General features: G+C 45.1%; 1 protein-coding gene and 1 non-coding gene across 4 annotated transcripts in view; one reads left to right on the forward strand and one right to left on the reverse strand.

Annotated features, from left to right (window-relative positions):
- CEP68 (centrosomal protein 68) overlaps positions 1-20,490 on the reverse strand; it is a 39,888-nt gene extending 19,398 nt beyond the window's left edge. For 2 of the 3 annotated variants that reach the window (XM_074949564.1, XM_074949563.1), the window contains exons 1-2: positions 20,382-20,486; positions 1,847-2,273 (exon numbers count right to left, since the gene is read on the reverse strand). In XM_074949564.1, the coding sequence (XP_074805665.1) occupies positions 1,847-2,221 (375 nt within the window). In that variant the 5' untranslated portion in view covers positions 2,222-2,273; positions 20,382-20,486. Of the gene's footprint in view, positions 1-1,846; positions 2,274-20,381 lie in introns of all 3 variants that reach the window. The other variant, XM_074949565.1, reaches the window with a different exon arrangement.
- Positions 18,351-18,423, forward strand: TRNAV-CAC (transfer RNA valine (anticodon CAC)). The gene has a single exon. It is a non-coding gene; the product is annotated as a tRNA-Val (tRNA).
- Positions 20,491-23,704: the final 3,214 nt, after the last annotated feature.

The following is a 23,704-nucleotide window of genomic DNA, read 5'->3' on the forward strand; positions in this document are numbered from 1 at the left end:
ACCCATTTACACCAGCTCTGAAATGGGCTGGTACTGTCGCCATATTTGTGGTGAGGCAAACCAGGTACTTGGAGGCTGTATGACACATCTGTCAGCACGAGACATCATTCATGATAAAGCATGTGTTGTGGGGAAAAGGGATGTGAAGTGTCATCACGCTACATTTATTTATTTATTCAGTGTTTAAATACAACACACACCAATCCAGTGATCTGAGCCTCTATCCCATAAACTAACCATCACAACAAAAACAAAGGCCCGCACAGAAGCGTAGCCAATCCTCACCCGCTTTAACAAGGAGGAGAAACGATGGGCTTTGCAGCGTGCCCACAATGTTAACAAGTCTGGGTTTTCATGGACAAAAGGAGTCCACAACTGAAGGCCCCTCATAACGCACCACCAGCTGTTCCCTCTCGTTTCTATTGAGGGAGCTCAAGCATCTCTGCCGATCTGAACGGCGGCAGTGTGTCGCAGGGAGAGATAATCTCGCAGGTAACCAGGTCTCACACTGTTCGTGGCTTTCACAGGTTAAAACCAACACTTTGAATTCCACCCAGAAGCTTATTGGAAGCCAACACAGACCACCAAGCACTGGTCTGATGTGCTCCCAATGTGCAGCATACTAGGCTGCATCTGCTCGTGATAGAGTATGTGTCCCATGCAGTTGGCAAAGCAGTTAACTGGAAACAGAAAGCAACTAGTACACAGGGTTGCACCTGGAGGCTGGGGCAGGCCTAACTGATGATGAAGCCCAGCTGGAGGAGGTGCTGGGTGGAGAGCATAGAGGGAGAAAGCCCTTGATGAGAAGATGGCTGCAGGGAGAGAGGGGAAGGACTCTGCAGTCCCTCCCCGGCTGCTAGAAAGTGGAGGAATAGACTTGGGAGAAGCAAATGTACAGTAAGCCCCGAAAGGGGCTGTGGGAAAGGACCTGAAGGAAGGAAAATGAGTCCAGGCAGGCGGAGAGAAGTCTGAGGGAGCAGACCCTAGCTGCTTGCCACAGGGTGCCTGGACTGGAACCCAAGGAGAGGGAGGACCTGGGTTTCCTAACCAGCCACTGGAAAAAAAGGTGCAGACACACCGTGACACAAGGGGGGAAAAGGACAATGGAGTTTGGAACTGGGGAGAAAGCCCTGGGTAGGCATCCACCTGTCCAAGAGCGAGAGACCAACTCACAAAACCTGGGAAGGGATGAAGAATCCGTGGAGGAGTGAGCCTGAGTAGAGGCAATGAGTTACGTTTATCCGAGTTTAATTTATTGGACTCTGTTTACTCCACAAGAGCTGGGACTAAATGTGATCTGGCTGCAGGGCTAATTCACGAGAAGAGGCAAACCATCACAGGGCCGGAGGAGCTACCGACAGGGGGTGCTAGAGGTGGAGAACCTGATACCTCCTGCCCAGCCCCGAGAGGGCAAGTCAGTGGTGAGTCCATTCTAACATTGATCTAATTTAGCGTTTAGATGCACATCACTGGCCAGGTCAAGCAAAAAAGAGACTACTTGCAATGATCTGGAGGAAGGCTCCAGATAAATGCTCCGAGTGGCTTACCAGGCACAGAAGGATTTACCAAAAAATGAATTAATCTGAAATGCTTTGGTAAAATCTTTCCAATAGCCAGGCTGAGGGCTGAGGGAGGGGGATGTCTGCACTGAACCTCATTCCCAACATATCTACCTCAAAGGCCAAAATTTACAAACTTGGGGAGTCCAAAGGCAGCCTCCTAAATAAGCGATATGGGGACTTGGCACAAGTGAAAAAATCAAGCCTGGTATAACAGATCTCCAACCTCATCTGGGGGTCTTTTGCTGAAAATGTAATAGATAAAATAATAAGTGAAATCTTCTCACCTGCCGCCCTCCAGAAAGAGTGCTGCTAAAGCGATGGGGCAAACAGAACCATTCACGGTAGCAATCGGTTAATGGCTGCCTCTCCACATATGTTGCTTTTGCTCTGGAAAACCTGGAAGAAGGTGTTAAAGATACTTCACAAAGGCTGGGCTTTCTCTGGGAGACACCAGTTACTCTGTGGCCTGTTCCATCCATTGCCAGATCCTCAGTTCCTTTTGGGGATGGCTTCACCTCCGCGGCTTCTGAAAGCGGACGCTCACTGCTAACTAGCTCAGGGCAGTCGGTCTCTAGTTCTCGGTAGTTCCACCTCCCACAGACCTTGGCCTTCACATTCAGGGAGGCTTCAGAACCTAATTTTCCCACATCCAAGGCCATTCATGCAGAACTCCTTCCCCTCACAGACCATGCACTCGCAGCCTTGGGCTCTCTGAAAGAAACAACAAAGTGACCCTCTTTCCCCACTTCCACACAACTAAAACAACATGGATTTGCTTTACCCTGCGTCTAAGTAAGGAAAAACACTTTAGCCTGTCCTGAGCAAAAATCACAAGATCACATCATCTCTGTGCATCTTTAATCACACAAAACAGCAAGTTTGCTTTCATTCTTTTCCAGCACTTTTCTGACTTCACATTACAACTTATTATGCTAAAAATCACAGTTTCGCTCTTTGGAGAGTCACTTGTACTCTAGTGGTACATTCGGAACAAATGCAGGTTTTGTACCCTGCTCTGACAGCTCTATGGTGCTAACTAAGGACCACGATCCTGAGAGCACTTTTGCACATGAATAAAGTTACTGTGTCCAAATGAACAGCCATTCTTTTCACTAGCAGTTGTGTATCTAGGGCTGCTAGAGAATCAAGCCCTAAAGAACTTCTGGGACAGGTAATTTCCTTACAGGGATACATGGGGATTTCTCGACAGGTCAACTTCTCCGAAACGGAGACATTAAAGAAAGGGAAATAAAGCAATCATCTCAGGGCCTGATTGTGCAACTTCTACCTGGATGAGTGATTGATTACTCATGACTAATTGCTCATTGATGGGGGAATCAGGGAGTGGGTGTGCCAGTCATCACAGCTTTGCTGGTATCGAAACAAAGATCAGTTGCAGTGACAGGGTGGCATAGGTTACTTCCACGCTGGAGCAAGGAGCGAATTGCGATTGAAGACTGAGCTAACTTAACATTTTAGGTCAACCTAGGTACACCGCTCATGAACGTCCAAAATCCACCATCCCTGAACAATTTAGTTAAGCCAACCCAACCTCCAGTGCAGATGCCACTAGATTGATGGAAGAGTTCTTCAATTGACCCAGTTACCCCACCTTTGAGAAGCCTATTCATCACAGTGATGGAAAAAACCCTTCTGTCACTCCGGGAAGCATCTACACTATAGCGCTACAGCGGCACAACTGCAGCGGCGTACCTGTGCCATGGTACTGCCTGTAACGTAGACATAGCCTGAGTCGCAATTCACTCCCTGATTCGCTCCTGGGGCATTGCAGGTGCATGCTGCCTGTTACTCAGGGCTTGTGGAAACTCCACGATCGAGCCCTAAGGGAATAAGTTCCCGCAGTCCCTTAATTAGATTTCACGCACTCTGAGGAGATGCTCCTCCTTTACACCAGTGTGACGCAGCTCAGAATCTGCCCTGCTCTACCCAAATTGCCTTTTATACATCTATAGGGTCTTGCCACAAAACCCTATGCACACACCGTTAAATTCAATCAATCATTCTTAGAAAGTAAAGACTGTACCAATACAACCTGACAGTACAATTCGCAATGCCAGTTATTTTTACACTATCCCACTCGAGGGTTCAGACCCAAAAGCAGCTACATGATTTGGGTAAGTTTCAGAAAGTTACAGAAAATGTCTTTTTATGATATCCCAAGAAATCTTGTAAACAAATTACAGATCCCTGTTAGCAAGAATGTTCATATAGAGCTTTAAACCTAACTTCTGATCTCTCAGAAAAACACTGTTCAGTGACCACAAGGAACTTTTTTACTTATGCACTTTGAACCATAGTCAGTACAGGTGCACCCCAACTGTGCAAACACGAATCCAGTAACGACCAGCGTGGTAAAATAACGTCAGCCCTTACTGTCGTTCAGTTTCTTTTAATATGTCGAAGAACACACCTGACAAACATTTTAGCTCAAGATCCTGTGTACTTTAAAATCCAAAAAAAAGATCACGTTATCTACCTTGTCCACAAGTATGTTACTAAATAGATCCTTGGGCATCCATGGCAGCAATTCTCTATAATTCCCCAGGTAGAAAGTCATAAGAAAGGCTTGCGGATGACAAGGCTAATTTAAATTAACAAGTATGTGGAAGGCTTTAAACAGCTACTAATTAGTTTAGCTGGATCTGAGGTGATCCAGGAAGACCACCACTGTGGGGAACAAACACTCTGTAGAATTTTTCAACCAACTGAAGGATTTTCTGTTTTTTTAAAAGAACACAGGGAAATTATTTTAATATACATGAGCTCAGACAATCAACAATGCTGTGCTCAGGTTATTGCACTTGACTTCTGAGAGAAGCCCATTATAATTAGAACGGGTCAAATAATATTAATCAAATACAAAATCTGGCTAATCTTGGCTTCACCAAGCATTCACAAACCAGTGCTGTTATTTGCTAATTTATTAGGTAGCCAAAAATATTTATAGAATATTACAAATGGCATTTTTTTGGAGTTTTTGAAATACCGAATGTTGGTATTTGAGCTACCAAATTGATGTTGCCAATATTCTGGTGAATAGAGCACACCTTGCTGTGACAAATACATGTACTCACCAGTCTCAAAGCTTCATGAATACGAAAATACTTCAGCTAGGTCAAATTGATCTGATGCTGCAGTATTACCTAAATATTAGTGGAATAGGCTTTTGTGCTAATCAATAAGCTCGAGCTAAAATAGTAATGCATGAAAGGAGGCCATCCGAGACAAATCAATTGCAAATTCAAAAGGTGGGACACAATTAACAGCCTTTTAAAATTTTTTAAATTAACAAACAAACATCCTAGCTCAGTGGTTCTCCAACTGTGGGTTGGGACCCTGTTTTAATGGAGTCGCCAGGGCTGGCGTTCGACTTGCTGGGGTCCAAGGCTAAAGCCGAAGTGAGAGCCCCACTGCCCAGGGCTGAAGCCGAAACCTGAGGGCTTCAGCCCTGGGCGGCAGGGCTCAGGTTACAGCCCCCCAGTCCAAGGCTGAAGCCCTCAAGCTTTGGCTTTGGGCCCCCCTGACCCGGGCGGTGGGGCTCAGACTTGGGATTTGGCCCCCCTGCCCTGGGCAGCGGGGCTCAGGCTTCGGTCCCCCTGCCCGGGGTTGTGTAGTAATATTTGTTGTCAGAAGGAGTCACGAGGCAATGAAGTTTGAGAAACCCTGTCCTAGCTGGTTCTGCCTGCAGCAACCACAATCATGACCTGTCCCTGGGGGACAAATCGGGCATGACAGAATCAACATTCAGCCATGGAACATTCGTCAGATGAGAGAAATTCTTCGCAACATTTCATAAATTTAACAAACATCCTTAAAGAAGCAAACTGGTGTCAGACCGCTTTGCTCTGCAAGTTCCTTTTAGCTATATAAGGAGTTGTAGGGATGGAGGGAGACATTTCTGCTGATATCTCACAGACTGGGGGGAAACCTGGTTCCCCATTCTGCAAGAGGGTTTTGAGAGTTTTAAATTTGTTCCTCTCCTAAAACGGGATGAATGGTCAATCTTGAAATTTTTCACAAACTGATATATTTTTTTTAAAAGTAAGATCTGGTAAATCAAAACATTTTAATTTTGACTTTTTAAAGTTTTGTAGTATAAACTAACAAATTTCAACCCCCCCCCCCGCAAAAAAAAAAAAATTGCGGGAGATTTCTTGAAACTGACCCTTTCCCCAGGAATAATTTTTCATTCGAAAACTCCTTACCAGCTGTGGTCACCTCTCCTGTGCCGGACATCCCAGTTTTAACTATTTGTCTTCTAACTATGTTCCTCCTGCTCAGCCTCTGTATACTTTTTTTTAAAAAGGCAGATGGTGGGTCTGCCCCTGTACTAATGGCAAGTGTGTAGTGGAGGGCAAAAGTGCAGAGTTCTTCCCCAAACACACACTCCACAGTGCTGCACAGGCATTCTAAGGCAGGGGTTCTCAAACTCGGGGTCGGGACCCCTCAGGGGGTTGCGAGTGGTCAGCCTCCACCCCAAATCCCGCTTTGCCACCAGCATTTATAACGGTGTTAAATAAATTTAAAAGTGTTTTTAATTTATAAGGAGGGGTCGCATTCGGAGGTGTCAAGGTTCCTCCCCCACTCTGAACTCTAGGGTACAGATGTGGGGACCTGCATGAAAAACCTCCTAAGCTTATCTTTACCAGCTTAGGTCAAAACTTCCCCAAGGTACAAAATATTCCACCCTTTTGTCCTTGGATTGGCCGCTACCACCACCAAACAAATACTGGTTACTGGGGAAGAGCTGTCTGGACACGTCTTTCCCCCCAAAATACTTCCCAAAACCTTGCACCCCACTTCCTGGACAAGGTTTGGTAAAAAGCCTCACCAATTTGCCTAGGTGACTACAGACCCAGACCCTTGGATCTTAAGAACAATGAACAATCCTCCCAACACTTGCACCCCCCCCTTTCCAGGGAAATGTTGGATAAAAAGCCTCACCAATTTGCATAGATGACCACAGACCCAAACCCTTGGATCTGAGAACAATGAAAAAGCATTCAGTTTTCTTACAAAAAGACTTTTAATAGAAATAGAAGTAAATAGAAATAAAAAAAAAATCCCCCCTGTAAAATCAGGATGGTAGATACCTTACAGGGTAATTAGATCCAAAACATAGAGAACCCCTCTAGGCAAAAACCTTAAGTTACAAAAAAGATACACAGACAGAAATAGTTATTCTATTCAGCACAATTCTTTTCTCAGCCATTTAAAGAAATCATAATCTAACACGTACCTAGCTAGATTACTTACTAAAAGTTCTAAGGCTTCATTCCTGGTCTATCCCCAGCAAAGACAGAATATAGACAGACCCACATACCCTTTGTTTCTCTCCCTCCACCCAGCTTTTGAAAGTATCTTGTCTCCTCATTGGTCATTTTGGTCAGGTGCCAGCGAGGTTACCTTTAGCTTCTTAACCCTTTACAGGTGAGAGGAGATTTCCTCTGGCCAGGAGGGATTTTAAAGGGGTTTACCCTTTCCTTTATATTTATGACACGCCCCCCAAATCTCAGCTAGGGTGAAACACTGGCTGGGATTTCTTCCTGGAGCTCTAGGAAAAACAGAGTTAATAAGACACATGCATCTCTAAATATACTACCAAGTACATAAAGACTAACAATATTTTCTACATCTCAAGGACGATTTTAACCAGTTGATTCTGGGAAACTTTCACGGGAGAGTGCATCAGCCACTTTGTTAGAAGCTCCTGAGATGTGTCGGATGTTGAAATCAAAATCTTGGAGAGCTAAACTCCACCGAAGAAGTTTTTTGTTAGTTTCTTTGACGGTGTGAAGCCACTTCAGTGCAGCATGGTCGGTTTGCAGGTGGAAACGCCGTCCCCAAACATATGGGCGTAGCTTTTCCAGAGCGTAGACAATGGCGTAACATTCTTTTTCAGTGATTGACCAGTTGCTTTCCCTCTCAGACAGTTTGTTGCTGAGGAACACTACAGGGTGGAATTCTTGATCAGGTCCTTTCTGCATTAAAACTGCTCCCGCACCACGCTCAGACGCATCTGTGGTTACTAGGAACGGTTTGTCAAAGTCTGGGGCCCTTAGTACAGGGTCAGACATGAGTGTCGCTTTAAGCTTGTTAAAGGCCTTCTGACACTTTTCGGTCCACTGAACAGCATTTGGCTGTTTCTTTTTGGTTAGGTCTGTCAGTGGGGCGGCGATTTGGCTGTAGTGCGGTACAAATCGTCTGTAATAACCGGCCAAGCCTAAGAAGGATTGAACCTGTTTCTTTGACTTTGGGACAGGCCACTTTTGGATAGCATCCACTTTGGCCTGTAGGGGGCTGATAGTTCCTTGACCCACCTGGTGTCCAAGGTAAGTCACTCTGTTTAGGCCTATTTGACACTTCTTAGCCTTAACAGTTAGTCCTGCCTCCCTTATGCGCTCAAGGACTTTATGTAGATGTTCCAGGTAGTCTGCCCAGGAATCCGAAAATATGGCCACATCGTCAAGGTAGGCGACTGCATATTCTCCTAATCCCGCTAGGAGACCATCTACAAGTCTTTGGAAGGTGGCGGGTGCGTTTCGCAGCCTGAAAGGGAGTACATTAAATTCATACAGCCCGAGATGTGTGGTGAAGGCTGACCTTTCCTTGGCAGACTCATCTAGCGTTACCTGCCAGTACCCCTTGGTTAAGTCCAAGGTAGAGATGAACTGGGCCCGTCCCAGTTTCTCTAATAGTTCATCTGTGCATGGCATTGGATAGTTGTCTGGGCGAGTTACAGCATTTAGCTTACGGTAGTCCATGCAAAAATGTATTTCCCCATCTGGTTTGGGAACTAGAACCACTGGAGATGCCCATGCACTTTCAGAGGGGCGGATTACACCCATCTGTAACATATCCTGGATCTCCCGTTCTATAGCAGTTTTAGCTTGAGGAGACACCCGGTAAGGTTGGACTCTAATTGGGCGAGCATTACCTGTGTCAATGGAGTGGTATGCCCGTTCAGTCAGTCCTGGGGTGGCTGAGAACGTTGGCGCGTAGCTAGTGCACAGCTCCTGGATCTGCTGTCGCTGCATACGCCCAAGGGTCATGGAGAGGTTCACCTCTTCCACACCACCAGCACATTTCCCTTCGTAGTAGACACCTTCAGGCCACTCAGCGTCGTCTCCTCCCTGGGCTGTAAACTTACAAACCTTTAATTCTCTGGAATAAAAGGGCTTTAGAGAATTAATATGGTACACCTTAGGCTTTCGGTTGGAGGTGGGGAATGCTATGAGATAATTAACAGCTCCCAGGCGCTCCTGGACCGTGAATGGCCCTTCCCACGATGCTTCCATTTTATGGGCCTGGAGTGCCTTTAAGACCATGACCTGGTCCCCTACTTTGAAGGAACGCTCTCTGGCATGTTTATCATACCAGGCTTTTTGCTCTTTTTGAGCATTCTGTAAGTTTTCTTTAGCAAGGGCTAAAGAGGTTCGGAGGGTGTTTTGTAGGTTGGTTACAAAGTCCAGAATGTTAGTTCCTGGAGAAGGTGTAAATCCCTCCCATTGCTGCTTCACCAACTGCAATGGCCCCTTAACCTCATGGCCATATACAAGTTCAAATGGGGAAAACCCTAAACTGGGGTGTGGTACAGTTCTGTAGGCAAAGAGCAACTGCTGCAACACTAGGTCCCAATCATTGGAGTGCTCATTTACGAATTTACGTATCATGGCCCCCAAAGTTCCATTAAACTTCTCCACCAGGCCATTTGTTTGATGGTGGTAAGGAGTGGCAACCAAGTGATTTACCCCATGAGCTTCCCAAAGCTTTTTCATAGTTCCTGCCAGGAAATTAGTCCCTGCATCTGTGAGGATGTCGGAGGGCCAACCTACCCTGGCAAAAATGTCTGCTAGTGCCTGGCACACACTTTTAGCCCTGGTGTTGCTTAGAGCTACTGCTTCCGGCCATCGGGTGGCAAAATCCATGAAAGTCAGTATGTACTGCTTTCCTCTGGGTGTCTTTTTCGGAAAAGGACCCAGAATATCCACAGCTACTCGCTGAAATGGAACTTCAATGATGGGGAGTGGCTGGAGAGGGGCTTTGACCTGGTCTTGGGGCTTTCCCACTCTTTGGCACACCTCACAAGACTGGACATAGGTAGAAACATCCTTGCCTATCCCCTCCCAGTGGAATGACCCCCTCAAACGGTCTTTGGTCCTGTTCACCCCAGCATGGCCACTAGGGTGATCATGGGCTAAGCTCAAGAGCTTGGCCCGGTATTTAGTTGGAACTACCAACTGTCTCTGAGGATGCCAGTCTTCCTGGTGTCCACCAGAAAGAGTTTCCTTGTATAAAAGTCCTCTTTCTACAACAAACCTGGATCGATTAGAAGAGCTGAGAGGCGGTGGGTTGCTCCGTGCCGCCGTCCAAGCTCTCTGGAGGCTTTCATCTGCTTCCTGTTCGGTCTGGAACTGTTCCCTTGATGCTGGAGACATCAGTTCCTCATTGGATTGTGGACCTAGGCTTGGTCCCTCTGGAAGCGATATAGGGGATGGAGCTGTTTCTGTTGACTGTGAACCGCTCTCCGCTGGCGCACTATGTTGGGATTCAGGCTCCGGTTGAGCCTCTTGTGTAGGGTTATCGGTTGCTGCCAGTTCATGTTCGGTGGGGCTCTCTGGTGTTGAGGTTGCAAGTACTGGATTCAGTGCTGACAATGGGTCTGGTGTTGGTTGCTTGGCTGGTTCCGGTTCTGGGACTGGTTCCGTCTGGGTCTCTGGGACTGGATCCACTACTGCTGTTGCAGACATTGGCCTGGGGTCCGGGTCCATCACCTCTGACAGGGTCCTGATAGAAGTTTCCGGAACAGAGCTAGGCCTCACGGCTTGTTTAGCCTGGCTGCGGGTGACCGTTCCCACCCTCTTGGCCTGCTTCACATGATTGGCCAAGTCTTCCCCCAACAGGATGGGGATGGGATAATCATCATAGACTGCAAAACTCCACATTCCTGACCAGCCCTTGTACTGGACAGGTAACCTGGCTGTAGGCAAATCGAAAGAGTTGGACTTGAAGGGTTGAATCGTCACTTGGATCTCTGGGTTGATTAAACTGGGGTCCACTAAGGAAGCATGGATAGCTAACACTTGTGCTCCGGTGTCCCTCCACGCGGTGACCTTCTTCCCGCCCACACTCACAGTTTCCCTCCGCTCCAAGGGTATCTGGGAGGTATCTGGGCCTGTGGACCTCTGGTGTGATTCCGGTGCAATGAACTGTAATCTGTTGGGGTTCTTGGGGCAGTTGGCCTTTACATGCCCCAGCTCGTTACATTTAAAACATCGTCCAGCTGACGGGTCACTGGGGCGAGGAGGGTTGCTGGAGAACGGGATGGTGGGACGATAAGGGGTCTGGAGGGTTCTTTGGGAGGTAGGTGGGGCTTTGGGCGGCCCCCGGTAATAGGGTGGGGTCTGGGGTTGTCCCTTCTGGTCTCCGCTCCAATTGCGACCAGTTTTCTTCTTCTCTGCCACCTCCACCCATCTGGCTCCAATCTCTCCTGCCTCGATTACAGTTTTGGGCTTCCCATCTAGGATATATCTTTCTATTTCCTCAGGAACACCCTCTAAGAATTGTTCCATTTGCATTAGGAAGGGCAAATTTACTGGAGACTCACCACTTGCTCCTGATATCCAGGCATCCCAATGTTTCACAATGTGGTAGGCATGTCGGGTAAATCACACGTCTGGTTTCCACCTTAGGGCTCTGAACCTCCGACGAGACTGCTTGGGTGTTATCCCCATTCTGGCTCTCGCTTTGGATTTAAACAGTTCATACTTGTTCATGTGTTCTTTAGGCATTTCAGCTGCCACCTCAGCTCTACCATGTATTGGTCGGTAGAGATGCTGTACCCAAGGCAGGCCCTTTCGAAGTTTTCTAAGAAGGCCTCAGTATCATCACCTGCCTTGTAGGTGGGGAACTTTCTGGGATGGGAAGTGGTACCTGGAGAAGGATTGCTAGGGTTTGTTGGTATATTCTGCTGAGCCTTTATCTTCTCCACCTCCTCCACATGCTTCCTCTCTTTTTCCTTCTCCTCCTCCATATGCTTCCTCTCTTGTTCCTTCTCCTCCTTCTTCAGCCGCATGAGTTCTATCTGTCTTTCATGTTCCCTTTGTCTTTCCTCAGCCTGAAATCTGGCTAATTCCAGCTGTAGTTGAGCCGCGGATTTTGTCATTCTAACCTCTCTGTTTTTAACTAACTTTACACCCGAGGTTTAGAAATAAACAAACAAAACTTGGCTGTAAAATTTTGCTGTGCTGCAATAGAATACCTATTCTCTGATAGTGATTGTCAGCCTACAGAAAAAGACAATTCCCTTGTCTCTGCTCTGTGCCCAAATGAAAGCAAAAACTTCCAACTACTTGGAAACCTGTTTACCCAGCCCAAAGAAAAACAAGTTTCCTTTTTAAACTTGTGCTCCTTGTAAAAAATCAAAATCCAAAAAAACCCCCAAAACCCCTGCCACTTTTGTCTCCAGGAAAATGGGTAGAACACCCCCCCCCCTTCTATTTACTTTTAGGGGAAAAAAAAAAAAACTCTGGGTTGGAAGACTGTGAATTTCCCTGCAGGAGTTAAGTACCCTGCCTCCAGGCAAAGAAAACCTGCAATTCACAAAGATAATCCCCTTTTGTCTCTGCTTGGCCACAAAGCAGAGAAAAACAAGCTGCTTTCTGGACTTCCTTTCCAAAGGAAAAAAAAACCTCCTTTTTTAAAATCTGTATTTCTAGTTCAAAAAAATCTCAACTGGATCTCAAAATGATTTCAGGTTAATCCCACCGCTATGCCACCATGTCAAGGTTCCTCCCCCACTCTGAACTCTAGGGTACAGATGTGGGGACCTGCATGAAAAACCTCCTAAGCTTATCTTTACCAGCTTAGGTCAAAACTTCCCCAAGGTACAAAATATTCCACCCTTTTGTCCTTGGATTGGCCGCTACCACCACCAAACAAATACTGGTTACTGGGGAAGAGCTGTCTGGACACGTCTTTCCCCCCAAAATACTTCCCAAAACCTTGCACCCCACTTCCTGGACAAGGTTTGGTAAAAAGCCTCACCAATTTGCCTAGGTGACTACAGACCCAGACCCTTGGATCTTAAGAACAATGAACAATCCTCCCAACACTTGCACCCCCCCCTTTCCAGGGAAATGTTGGATAAAAAGCCTCACCAATTTGCATAGGTGACCACAGACCCAAACCCTTGGATCTGAGAACAATGAAAAAGCATTCAGTTTTCTTACAAAAAGACTTTTAATAGAAATAGAAGTAAATAGAAATAAAAAAAAAATCCCCCCTGTAAAATCAGGATGGTAGATACCTTACAGGGTAATTAGATCCAAAACACAGAGAACCCCTCTAGGCAAAAACCTTAAGTTACAAAAAAGATACACAGACAGAAATAGTTATTCTATTCAGCACAATTCTTTTCTCAGCCATTTAAAGAAATCATAATCTAACACGTACCTAGCTAGATTACTTACTAAAAGTTCTAAGGCTTCATTCCTGGTCTATCCCCGGCAAAGACAGAATATAGACAGACCCACATACCCTTTGTTTCTCTCCCTCCACCCAGCTTTTGAAAGTATCTTGTCTCCTCATTGGTCATTTTGGTCAGGTGCCAGCGAGGTTACCTTTAGCTTCTTAACCCTTTACAGGTGAGAGGAGATTTCCTCTGGCCAGGAGGGATTTTAAAGGGGTTTACCCTTTCCTTTATATTTATGACAGGAGGCTTCCTGCGTGAAAGGGGTCACCAGTACCAAAGTTTGAGAACCACTGTTCTAAGGCCTTGGCCATACTATTGTTGCAGTGATGTCACAGCAGCAATTCTCAGCCTTTTCCAGACAAAGATCCCATGTTAGTGAATACATGTAAGTGAGATCTGGCTGTTCAGGGGCAAAGCAATCCTACATTCCACATATTCTCTTCACCCGACTCAATTGTATGTTTTTGCTTAAAGGCAGACCTGATTTATTTATTTTTCCCTTTAATTCATACCCTTAACTCTGACCAAAATAAATACTATTATTGCATCAGGAGGATCACCCCATACAAGAGAAGAGCCAGAGAGGCTCACCTGCCACTCTTCTTCCCAGCTACTGACTATCAAAAGGAAAGAGGTGAAGCCACAGGCAGAATGATTGGGATGTCCCTATTCCATGCCAATTGCTGGTTGGCACCATTGTAAGTTACAGCAGCCTTAGGGCTGCTCTAACTCAGTGCAAGGAGGAGCAGTCCTGCATGCAGATGCAGCAGGATTGGGGTGTCAAATGTGGGCTTTAAGCCATCTCTGCGCACACACCTCTCCCTGAATAGCGCAGTTCATCCATAGCAGAGTAGATGGTCTTACATAACAGATATAATTCATCCTCAAATGTAAGTTTATCTACATATTTTTACCATAAATGTATTAGACACTTTTCCTAATAAATTACATGTACTGAACTATTCTCTGGAAACAGCAGTTGGAACTACTTTAGGAAAAAAAAAAATCCACTGTCTATTAAACATAGCAACTATGAAAACCCATTTATCTGTAAAAATATTTAGACACCAAAATTGAATAAGCAAAAATAATACAAAAACCACCCCAAAAAATCTATGGGTCAGAGTCCAGATTGTTGTGTTGCAAGGAAATCTGTCTCTTCCCCTCCCCCCCATACTTGATAAGAAGAATGTATTTGTTTAGCTTGTAGGCAACTTAAGATTTACAATCTCTTCAACTATTCACTTTCTTGCTTTTAATTGCAGAGGTTTTATAAATGATGTGCTAGGTAGTTGAACTTTAGTCACAAAGGATATGTCTATGTTGCAAAAAAACCCCAAACAAAACCCCAAACTCATGACAGCAAGTCTCGAAGCTCAAGTCAGCTTACTTGGACTTGTGCTGTGGGGCTAAAAATAGCAGTGTAGATCTTCCCACTCAGGCTCTGAGATCCACACCCATCGCCAGGTTTCACAGCCTGAGCAGGAAGATCTACACTGCTATTTTTAGTCCTCTAGTGTAAGCCTGAGTCAGTTGACCCCATGCTCTGAGGTGGCTGTTGGGTCTGATGTTTGTTTGTTTTGCAGTGTAGATGTACTCTCAGTGACCTTACCTGACTTCTTTAAATAGTGTTTTGGGTTTTGAATTAACTATAATATTGAACATTTACACAACTGAACATTAGTAAGCTAAATACCAGTAGTTTAAACCTTAGCTGTAGGTGATTAAACACAATCTTCAAAGAGATGGACTTGTCTGGCTGGAATGCCTGAGAAATGACTTTGCCTCTATGCCACCTCTAGCTAGAGTCCTTCAGTTCCAACTGGAACCATCTATTGTGCAAAACCAGCCCATGATCATAAACCTTTAAAAGATATTCCAGGCAAATCTAAGGGTACTACATATTAAATTCCAATACTGATTCTAGAGCTTACAGGTCAGCACTTCGTCTGTTACATTACACAGCCCCCTGCTCATATATTTTGTTCACTCCTTCAGCAATAAAATCCTTCAGGATTTAACTATGGATCCCAAAATATATCAAAGATACTAAACAGGAATCTACTAGACAGTTCCATTCTCTCCTTGTTGTTTTCACCCTTCCAGTACTATAGCCCGCTCCCTTCATTGTCACTAATGCAAAGGTGTATACAGAAGGTCAGATTCAGACCTGGTGTAAACAATGCAATTCCACTAGCTGCACCTGCTAATATCTGTCTAGCTCCTTAATAATTTTTATTGTGCTTTCTTGAATTCCTTCTGATTTGTCAACAACTTTCTGATACTAAGGTGTCCTCACACTGAATGTGCATTATTCTAGGTGTGTGTTATCTCCCTGGTCCATAACATGATCCCTTTGCGTAGGCAGCCCCATGTCAAAGCTAAAAGGAAAAGGGGGCTGTTAATACCATAAGAAGTAAAGGGAAGGTATCCATTTAGCTGTAATCTATGCAAGGAACAGCTTGAATCTCCAATGTTTGAAATTTAAGCCAGCTCCTTCCTTGTGTCTTAACACATCTGAAATACACACACACACACACACACAGTTCTTGCATTTCTTTAACCACAGGCTTTGAACTCTTCAATTTAAAACATTATCACTACTAACTTCAATATAAGCTTTTGGAGGGGGGGGGGCGGGGAGGCTGTGCAAAACCAGTCTGTGCAAGTCCTAAGCGATAATGATCCCCTCCACAGCTCCCACTGAACTCAACGGGCCTGATCCTGGTCCCATCAGGATGAAGAAAAATCAAAGATTTTAAAACAAATTTAAAATCAGCACCTTTAAATTCACTTTTCTTTTTAAAAATCAACCTGTTTATAATTAACTTTAAAATTATGATGACCCCTATAAAGGCCCAAACTAACTGTAATATTTTAAAAATCAATAAATAAAAACTTGGTGCATCAGTGAGCCCTCCCCACATTGGCAAGTTAAAGGGTTCTGCTTTTTAATTATATACTGTATTGCGGGGAAAACATCTTTAACTTCTGAGGTCGCCTCATACTTATAAACATGTCACAATCAAGTATTGCACTAGGTAAATATATTATTTTCAGTCTTTACAATGGCGTGAATGCTGGTATTTGCACTTCTAATGTAATTACTTCTCAGTTTCTGCTGTTCAGAGAAGATTTGGTCTTAATGTACATAGTTTCAGTTTAGCTAGCAGGCGAAGAGAGAAATGAAGAGAATATTCTTTGGACCACTTCATTCAAAACTGAGAAAACAACTGGAAGCTGAAAAAACAGGAAAGCGGATGAGATCAGTTTCTGAAAATGTGGAAGGTCACAGGGCCTGATTTTCAAAGGTATTTAGGCACCTAAAGATGTAGGTGTCCAGTGAGACTTTCGGAAGTCTAAATACCAGTCTGTCAGTTCACTACCTACATTTAATACTGCCTTTGTTTAATAAATCAGTTAGTTGTAAATTAAAAAAGTTTATGAAACATATTCTTTTGTATCCAACACATTGTAAGGTCATGTTAGTTAACGGGTAAACAATTTTCAAATACTGTTTTGACATATTTTTAATTGAATTGCAATTTCCATCCAAATGCAGCTTGACAGAAATCACAAGTAAAAATAATCTAGTAAGTAGAAAATGGTGAGTGATGCATTTCTTAACACAAAAAACAGAAAATGAAGAATCTGATTAAATGTATGTTTAGCTGTATAATTGTGTAAATAAGTGTGTATAAATATAGTGTATTCTCCTGGTAATAAAAAGTTACCACCAAATATAGTCTTGACATTTTGACAATCAGCATGTTTTAATGCTTCTACCAGCCAGAGAGAATGTTTCTTTAGGGAAACAACTCAAGTACAAATGCAATACAAGATTTCTATTCCATAAAAAGTCAGTGGGCTCAGGGCATTTTCTAAACCAGTGTTATTAAAGTTGCTCGTGGCACCTGAGTTTTGTAGGGGCTTAACTGCAACAGCTTGAGCGTGACATGCGATGAAGCTGGGAGCAGCACAGCCTTCGCAGCAGGGAGTTTGTTTATAAACTGCGGCAGGGTGATTAAGATAACAAAAGGCTTATCATTAAAGTAAATTAAGGGTTGTTAGATGATCCTGAAACCACTGCCAGGAACTTCAGTTAAAAGACAGGTTTCAGAGTAGCAGTCCTGTTAGTCTGTATCCACAAAAAGAACAGGAGTACTTGTGGCACCTTAAAGACTAACAAATTTATTAGAGCATAAGCTTTCGTGAGCTACAGCTCACTTCATCGGATGCATGCAGTGGATGTATCCGATGAAGTGAGCTGTAGCTCACGAAAGATTATGCTCTAATAAATTTGTTAGTCTCCAAGGTGCCACAAGTACTCCTGTTCTTTTTGTAGTTACAAGATAGGAAACAAAGGGTAGGAATAAGAGATGAGAATGGGAAGAGGTAAATAGTGATGACCATCAGGGGTCTGTACTGGGACCAGTCCTATTCAACATATTCATAAATGATCTGGAAAAAAAGGGTATGCAGTGAGGTGGTAAAATTTGCAGATGATACAAAATTACTCAAGATAGTTAAGTCCAAAACAGACTGCGAGGAGTTACAAAAGGATCTCACAAAACTGGGTGACTGGGGGCAACACAATGGCAGAAGAAATTCAGTGTCGATAAATGCAAAGTAATGCACTTGGCAAAATATAATCCCAACTATACATACAAAATGATGGGGTCTAAATTAGCTGAACCCGAAGAGATCTTGGAGTCATTTGTGGATAGTTCTCTGAAAACATCTGCTCAATATGCAGTGGCAATTAAAAAAGCTAACAGAATATTGGGAATCATTAGGAAAGGGATAGATAATAAGAGAAAAATATCTTATTGCCTCTATATAAATCCACGGTATGCCAACATATTGAATAGTGCGTGCAGATTTGGTCACCCTATCTCAAAAAAGATATATCTGATTTGGAAAAGGTACAGAGAAGGGCAACAGAAATGTATGAGGAGACATTAAAAAGACTGGGACTTTTCAGCTTGGAAAAGAGATGACTAAGCGGGGATATGACAGAGGTCTATAAAATCAAGACTGGTGTGGAGAAAGTGAATAAGGAGGTGTTATTTACTCCTTCACATAACACAATAACTAGGGGTCACCAAATGAAATTAATAGGCAGCAGATTTAAAACAAAAACAAAAAAAAAGTATTTCTTCCCAGTCAACATGTCGAACTCTGCCAGGTGATGTTGTGAAGGCCAAAACTATAACATGATTCCAATAAGAACTAGATAAGTTCATGGAGGATAGGTCCAGTAATAGCTAATAGCCAGGGATCTAGCATCATGGGTTTCTGTAGTGTAGCGGTTATCACATTTGCCTCACATGCGAAAGGTCCCCGGTTCGATCCCGGGCGGGAACATGCTTCAGACTTTTTACATCTATTTCCTCAGTTTCATGCTCATTGAACATCAAGGTTTATTAACCAATAAAAAATATTAGACTAAAGGTTGATCATTATTAACCACTAAGCAATTAACGACTAGTGTTTAAATTTCATTTTGGGGGGAGGGATAGCTCAGTGGTTTGAGCATTGGCCTGCTAAACCCAGGGTTGTGAGTTCAATCCTTGAGGGGGCCATTTAGGGATCTGGGGCAAAAATTGGGGATTGGTCCTGCTTTAAGCAGGGGGTTGGACTAGATGACCTCCTGAGGTCCCTTCCAACCCTGATATTCTATGATCATGTTCTGCATATCCCTCGCCTCTGTTTGCCAGAAGCTGGGAGTGGGCAACAGGGCAACATGATGATTACCTGTTCTGTTCATTCCCCCTGGGGCACCTGGCACTGGCCACTGTTGGAAGACAGGATACTGGGCTATACAGACCATTGGTCTTACCCAATATGGCCATTCTGATGTTCTTATATAGAACCCAGACGTATCTGCTCCCCGCTGTAACCCACTAGATCCTGCTCTCCTCCCAGAGCTGGGATAGAACCCAGGAGTCCTGACAGTGTCTCTCTCTGTGTCCACAGAGTTAGTAATAAAGTAAGAATATACACTAAAATTTTAAACCTAACCAGCGTCCCTTAAGTGACTTGCCACAAGATGTCAGAACATGTTGTTATGAGAGCTGAGTGGGTCTAATATTTATTTAATTTTCTTTCTTTTATAAAGGAATTAGATACTGGGCTCCTGTCAGTTAACTGCTAAGTTATCTGCCAAAAAACTAGAGTTTTCAAGTGCCTAAGTAGCCCCAGGAATCACAATTAAAGTTGTCCCCCACTACCAAAATCTGAAACGTGCCCCGGCATTGCTCCCAATGATAGAGCTGAAGTGGAGGTAGCAATTTGTGGCATATTTTTAGGAAAAGGCTGGAAGAAACAATGGAAATCTGCCCACCACTCGGGAGCAGGGGCAGGCCCAATAGAAGTTATGGGACCTCAGTATCTCTCAGGAAGTGGCCCCCAACACTCAAAATTTGCCACTGAATGGTGTTAAAAAACCCTATTTGACAAGCAGTTTCTTTTTGGCTTATATCTGGACAGAATTAGAGAAAAACAGCTTTATCTAAACAAACTGTGCCCTAGCTCCAGCTAAGTGCAATTGGCTCACTGTAGACTTTAAACACCGTTACTAGGCACTGGCATTTCCTGATACCCAATACAGACTCTAAACAGCGTTAAAATCAACATTAAAAATGAGACCGTGAGCGCCACCAGGCAAGGATTTAACTTCTTGGTCATGGAGTTGAATCCACTGTAGAGCACTATTTATAGCAACAAGGCTGCATTAATAATAATAACCAGCCAAAGTGAGACACCAAGGCACACATTTGCGCTGAATATTCTCTAAGTGCCTGGCATGCCGCGGGTGATAGATGAGCTCAAGAATAATAGTACTGCTGAACAACACATTAGTAACAGGCAGCATTAGTAACAGGCATTTAATAAGACCACAGAAAGATGACGATTCCCCCCCCCCCCGTAAACATCTGGTCAACCCCAAAATGCTTTTGCCATGGAGGAGAATGGATCGCTGCTCAGCCCGCAAAGGCAACAGTTCTGGTGCTTTACTCTGACCACAAAAAAAGAGCACCAAGGCTGGATACAATTTTTGCAAGCTCCTAGGGCTTGCCACTGAAAGCACTGATTTCTGGTTCCCCCCCCGAGCACCAATCCTAGCCTCAGGAGAGCCTGAAGCCCAACCCCGACACACACAGGCTGGCGCTAATTCTACGCTGCCTTGCAGCAGGCCGGTTTCAGGCTGGTGTGACTCCACGGGAGTCACTCCGGATTGACGCCTGTTGGACGGCAGAGTAGGATCCAGCCCACGCCCAGGGCTCTCTCGGAGAGCCCCCACCCCAGAGACGGGCTCCTACCTGCCAGGCGGAGGGACAGCAGCAGCCGTGGGCTCCCCCGCGCTCCATCAGCCGCCCCACGAGCGCCGCCGCCGCCGCTTCCCCCGCCCCAACAAAGGAACCTCCCTTCGCCGCCGCCAATCCCACCCCCGCCCGCCGAGGCGGCTACGCTCGGGCGCCGGGGCCCGGCCAATGGGAGCCTCCCTGCCCCGCCTTTCCCCGCGCAGCCCCTTGGAACGTGAGCCCGGGGCGGGGCGGGGCGGGGTGGGGCGGGGTGGCTGCCGAGCGGCTGACGGCACCAGGGCCGAGGGGCGGGAAGCCGCCCCGCCGTTGGGACTCGTCGTATTTAAGCGCCGCAGCCGGGGGCGTGGGGTTGCCGGCCGGGGGTGTCTTTGCTCTCGGCGGCCGCGCAAAGAAGCCGTAACGAGAGACGGGCCTGCCACACGAGCCCCAGCGCCAAAGCCGGCGGGCGTCGTTCCGCGATCAGGGGCCTTTCGTCAGGGTCGCTGCCGGCGCTCTCCAGGGGTGAATTTACACGGCTGAAATTGGCGTGCGTGAGGTGGCTCGTCTTAACCCCCCCCCCCGCGCCCAGCCGTTCCCAAACTGCAGTGTGCCCGGAAACCTCCCAGGCGCGGAGGTTTTACATTTCCCAAGGGCTGTTCGTGAGCTGCGTCGGCCCGTGCACGTGCAAGCGGGTGACTCATTGCCCATGGAAAACACACATTTGCACACAGCAAACGAACGGTTACTTGTACACATAAATGCCTTGCTGCATTAACTTTTTAAATTGATTTGTTTGTGAACATGCATAGGATGTGGGAGGAAAGATGTACACGGGCCGCAGAGCTGTGAATTTAGGTAAGTCCAGGCTTGACACATCTCACTGATCTGACTTCATTGGGAGCTCACAGAATTATGCTTAGCATAAATAGTATTTTCTAAAGCCTCGTGGTTCACTGTTTCTGAAACAGATGATTCACTGTGAGTGTGCATGGGAAAATGGTAATTGTGGGACTAAATCTGGCATACAGCTAATGGTACTGAGTGACAGATTAGAAGAATATGGGTGCCATTAAATATGGACAACTAGCCATGTGTTAATATCTGATGAAGAAAATCTTATTTCTTCCCAGGAAATTAAAATTCTAGTAGCTGTATTTTTGGCATGGATTTTTATATCTTGGCTAGTGGCCGTACATTTCTCTGAGGATTGAAACCTAGCTTGCCAGATCACTTAGCAGAGGAGTGAATTTTTTTTAGACCTCTCAGTTTGAACAGCACATACTATGTGACATAGTCAACTGCCATGTCCAAAAATTAAAAGCTTGTTTTCATGTAATAAACCTTCATGATTGGGTGATATTTGACCTCCTCTGTGATGGCACTGGGAGTTCATCCAATCAGCAAGGTGACACATGGTAATTGCCTACAATTTGGCTACAGGGGGTCCTCGGTATTAATCTCCCCCTTGTCCATTGTTTCAAATATCCGTCGCTCATCACTAGGGGAACATGTTCTGATTTACGTTGGTCCTAATCCACATAGCCATCGTTTGCACAGATTGGGACCGACGTGAATTGGAACACATTCCCCTATTGTACAATACTGTACTTGCATCCGCTAGTCATGTTCAAGGCTTATTATCTGTGGAGGACATTTTCCATCCTGATTAAGGAGACAACAGGTGAAGGAAAGCTCAGTGTAAAGGAGTTTTGGAAGTCCTACAACATCTTGAACGAAGTGGAAAATGACACATTGTGGGAAGAGGTCACTTCGCAATGTATGAACGGCATTTGGCACCGTGCATGGCCAGATGCTGTCCACAGCTTCATGGGATTTGATGCTGTTCCTGCTCTCATGCAAGAAATTGTCAAGTTGGCGAAGGATGTCGGCTTCGAGGAGGATGTACAGGAGTTGTTGGAGTCTCAAACTGAGCAACTGACAAATGAGGAACTGATTGAGCTGGACCAACAACGGATATCCGAAGAAAGCAAGGATGATGATGACATAGGGCAGGAAGACAGGAGTCTGACAATAAAGAATCTCCCATTTTTTTGGATTGCTGGATGAGATGACAGAAATCGTACAGAGTGGTGATCCTTTTCATGAAGGGTCTGCCAAAGTCTCCAGGGCTCTTAATGATGCAGTGGCTTGCTACAGGGAGATCTGTCGTTCAAAGATTCATGCAGGAGAGCAGACATCAATAAAATCCTTTTTTAAGACTTCTGCAGCCAAAGATCCAGCCACCATCCCTACCTAAGTTTAGTATAATTGACAGTGTTTTATACTAAATTACTGTACTGTATTTACTGTATTAAAATATTCTGTGTTTTGGAGCAGTGTTAGTAGGGTTCTACATTATTTTATTCAATGTTCTCTGTGTAGTGTATGGCCTGTCATTGTAAAAAGGTACACTGTTTAGGTGAAAAGAGCATTGTCCTAGGCGAGTGTGGTGAAATTGTGAACACATCTCCTCCCCCACCCCCGTCCATTATTTCTTTATGGGGAAAAATTCCCCGGTATATGTCGTTTCAGTATCCATTGCCCTTTTCAAGAATGCAACCCCAATGTATACAGGAGACCCCCTGTATTTTATCTGACCAATTTTGTTGAACTAACCCCACCTCTGACATACCCCTGTCCCCTCAGCCCAGCCTCTACACAAAACTTTAGAAGCTAGAGGAATGAACCAGCAAGGAAAAATAGATTCATAGATATTAAGGTCAGAAGGGACTGTTACGATCATCTAGTCTGACCTCCTGCACAACGCAGGCCACAGAATCTCACCCACCCACTCCTGTGATAAACCTCACCTATGTCTGAGCTACTGAAGTCCTCAAATCATGGTTTAAAGACTTCAAGGAGTAGAGAATCCTCCAGCAAGTGACCCGTGCCCCATGCTACAGAGGAAGGTGAAAAACCTCCAGAGGCCACTGAAACTGAAAGCGGAGGTGTTGGGATCCCTGTGTTTTGAATTAAACCTTGTTCAGTCAGCAAAGTAGTCTTCTCAAGGCATTGTGTTTGTTACAAGAAAGTAGAATAAATTAAACAGAATAACTCTCCAGTCTGCGGCCTGGTCTACCCTAAAAGTTAGGTCGACTCAGCTACGTCACTCAGGAGTGTGCAAAATCCATACTGCGGTGAGTGATGTAGTTAAGCAAATCTAACTGGTGTAACAGTGCGAGGTCTCTTGGGGAGGTGGATTACCTATGTTGACAGGGGAACCCCTCTCGTCAGCGTAGGTAGTGTCTTCACTGAAGCGCTATGGCTGTGCCACTGGGGCGTTTCAAGTGTAGACAAGCCCTGAGGATCAAGCCAGCCCTACGACACATGGGTGTGGCACT

This window comes from Natator depressus, chromosome 3, assembly GCF_965152275.1.
Source record: "Natator depressus isolate rNatDep1 chromosome 3, rNatDep2.hap1, whole genome shotgun sequence".
In the NCBI taxonomy this organism is placed as follows: Eukaryota; Metazoa; Chordata; order Testudines; family Cheloniidae; genus Natator; species Natator depressus.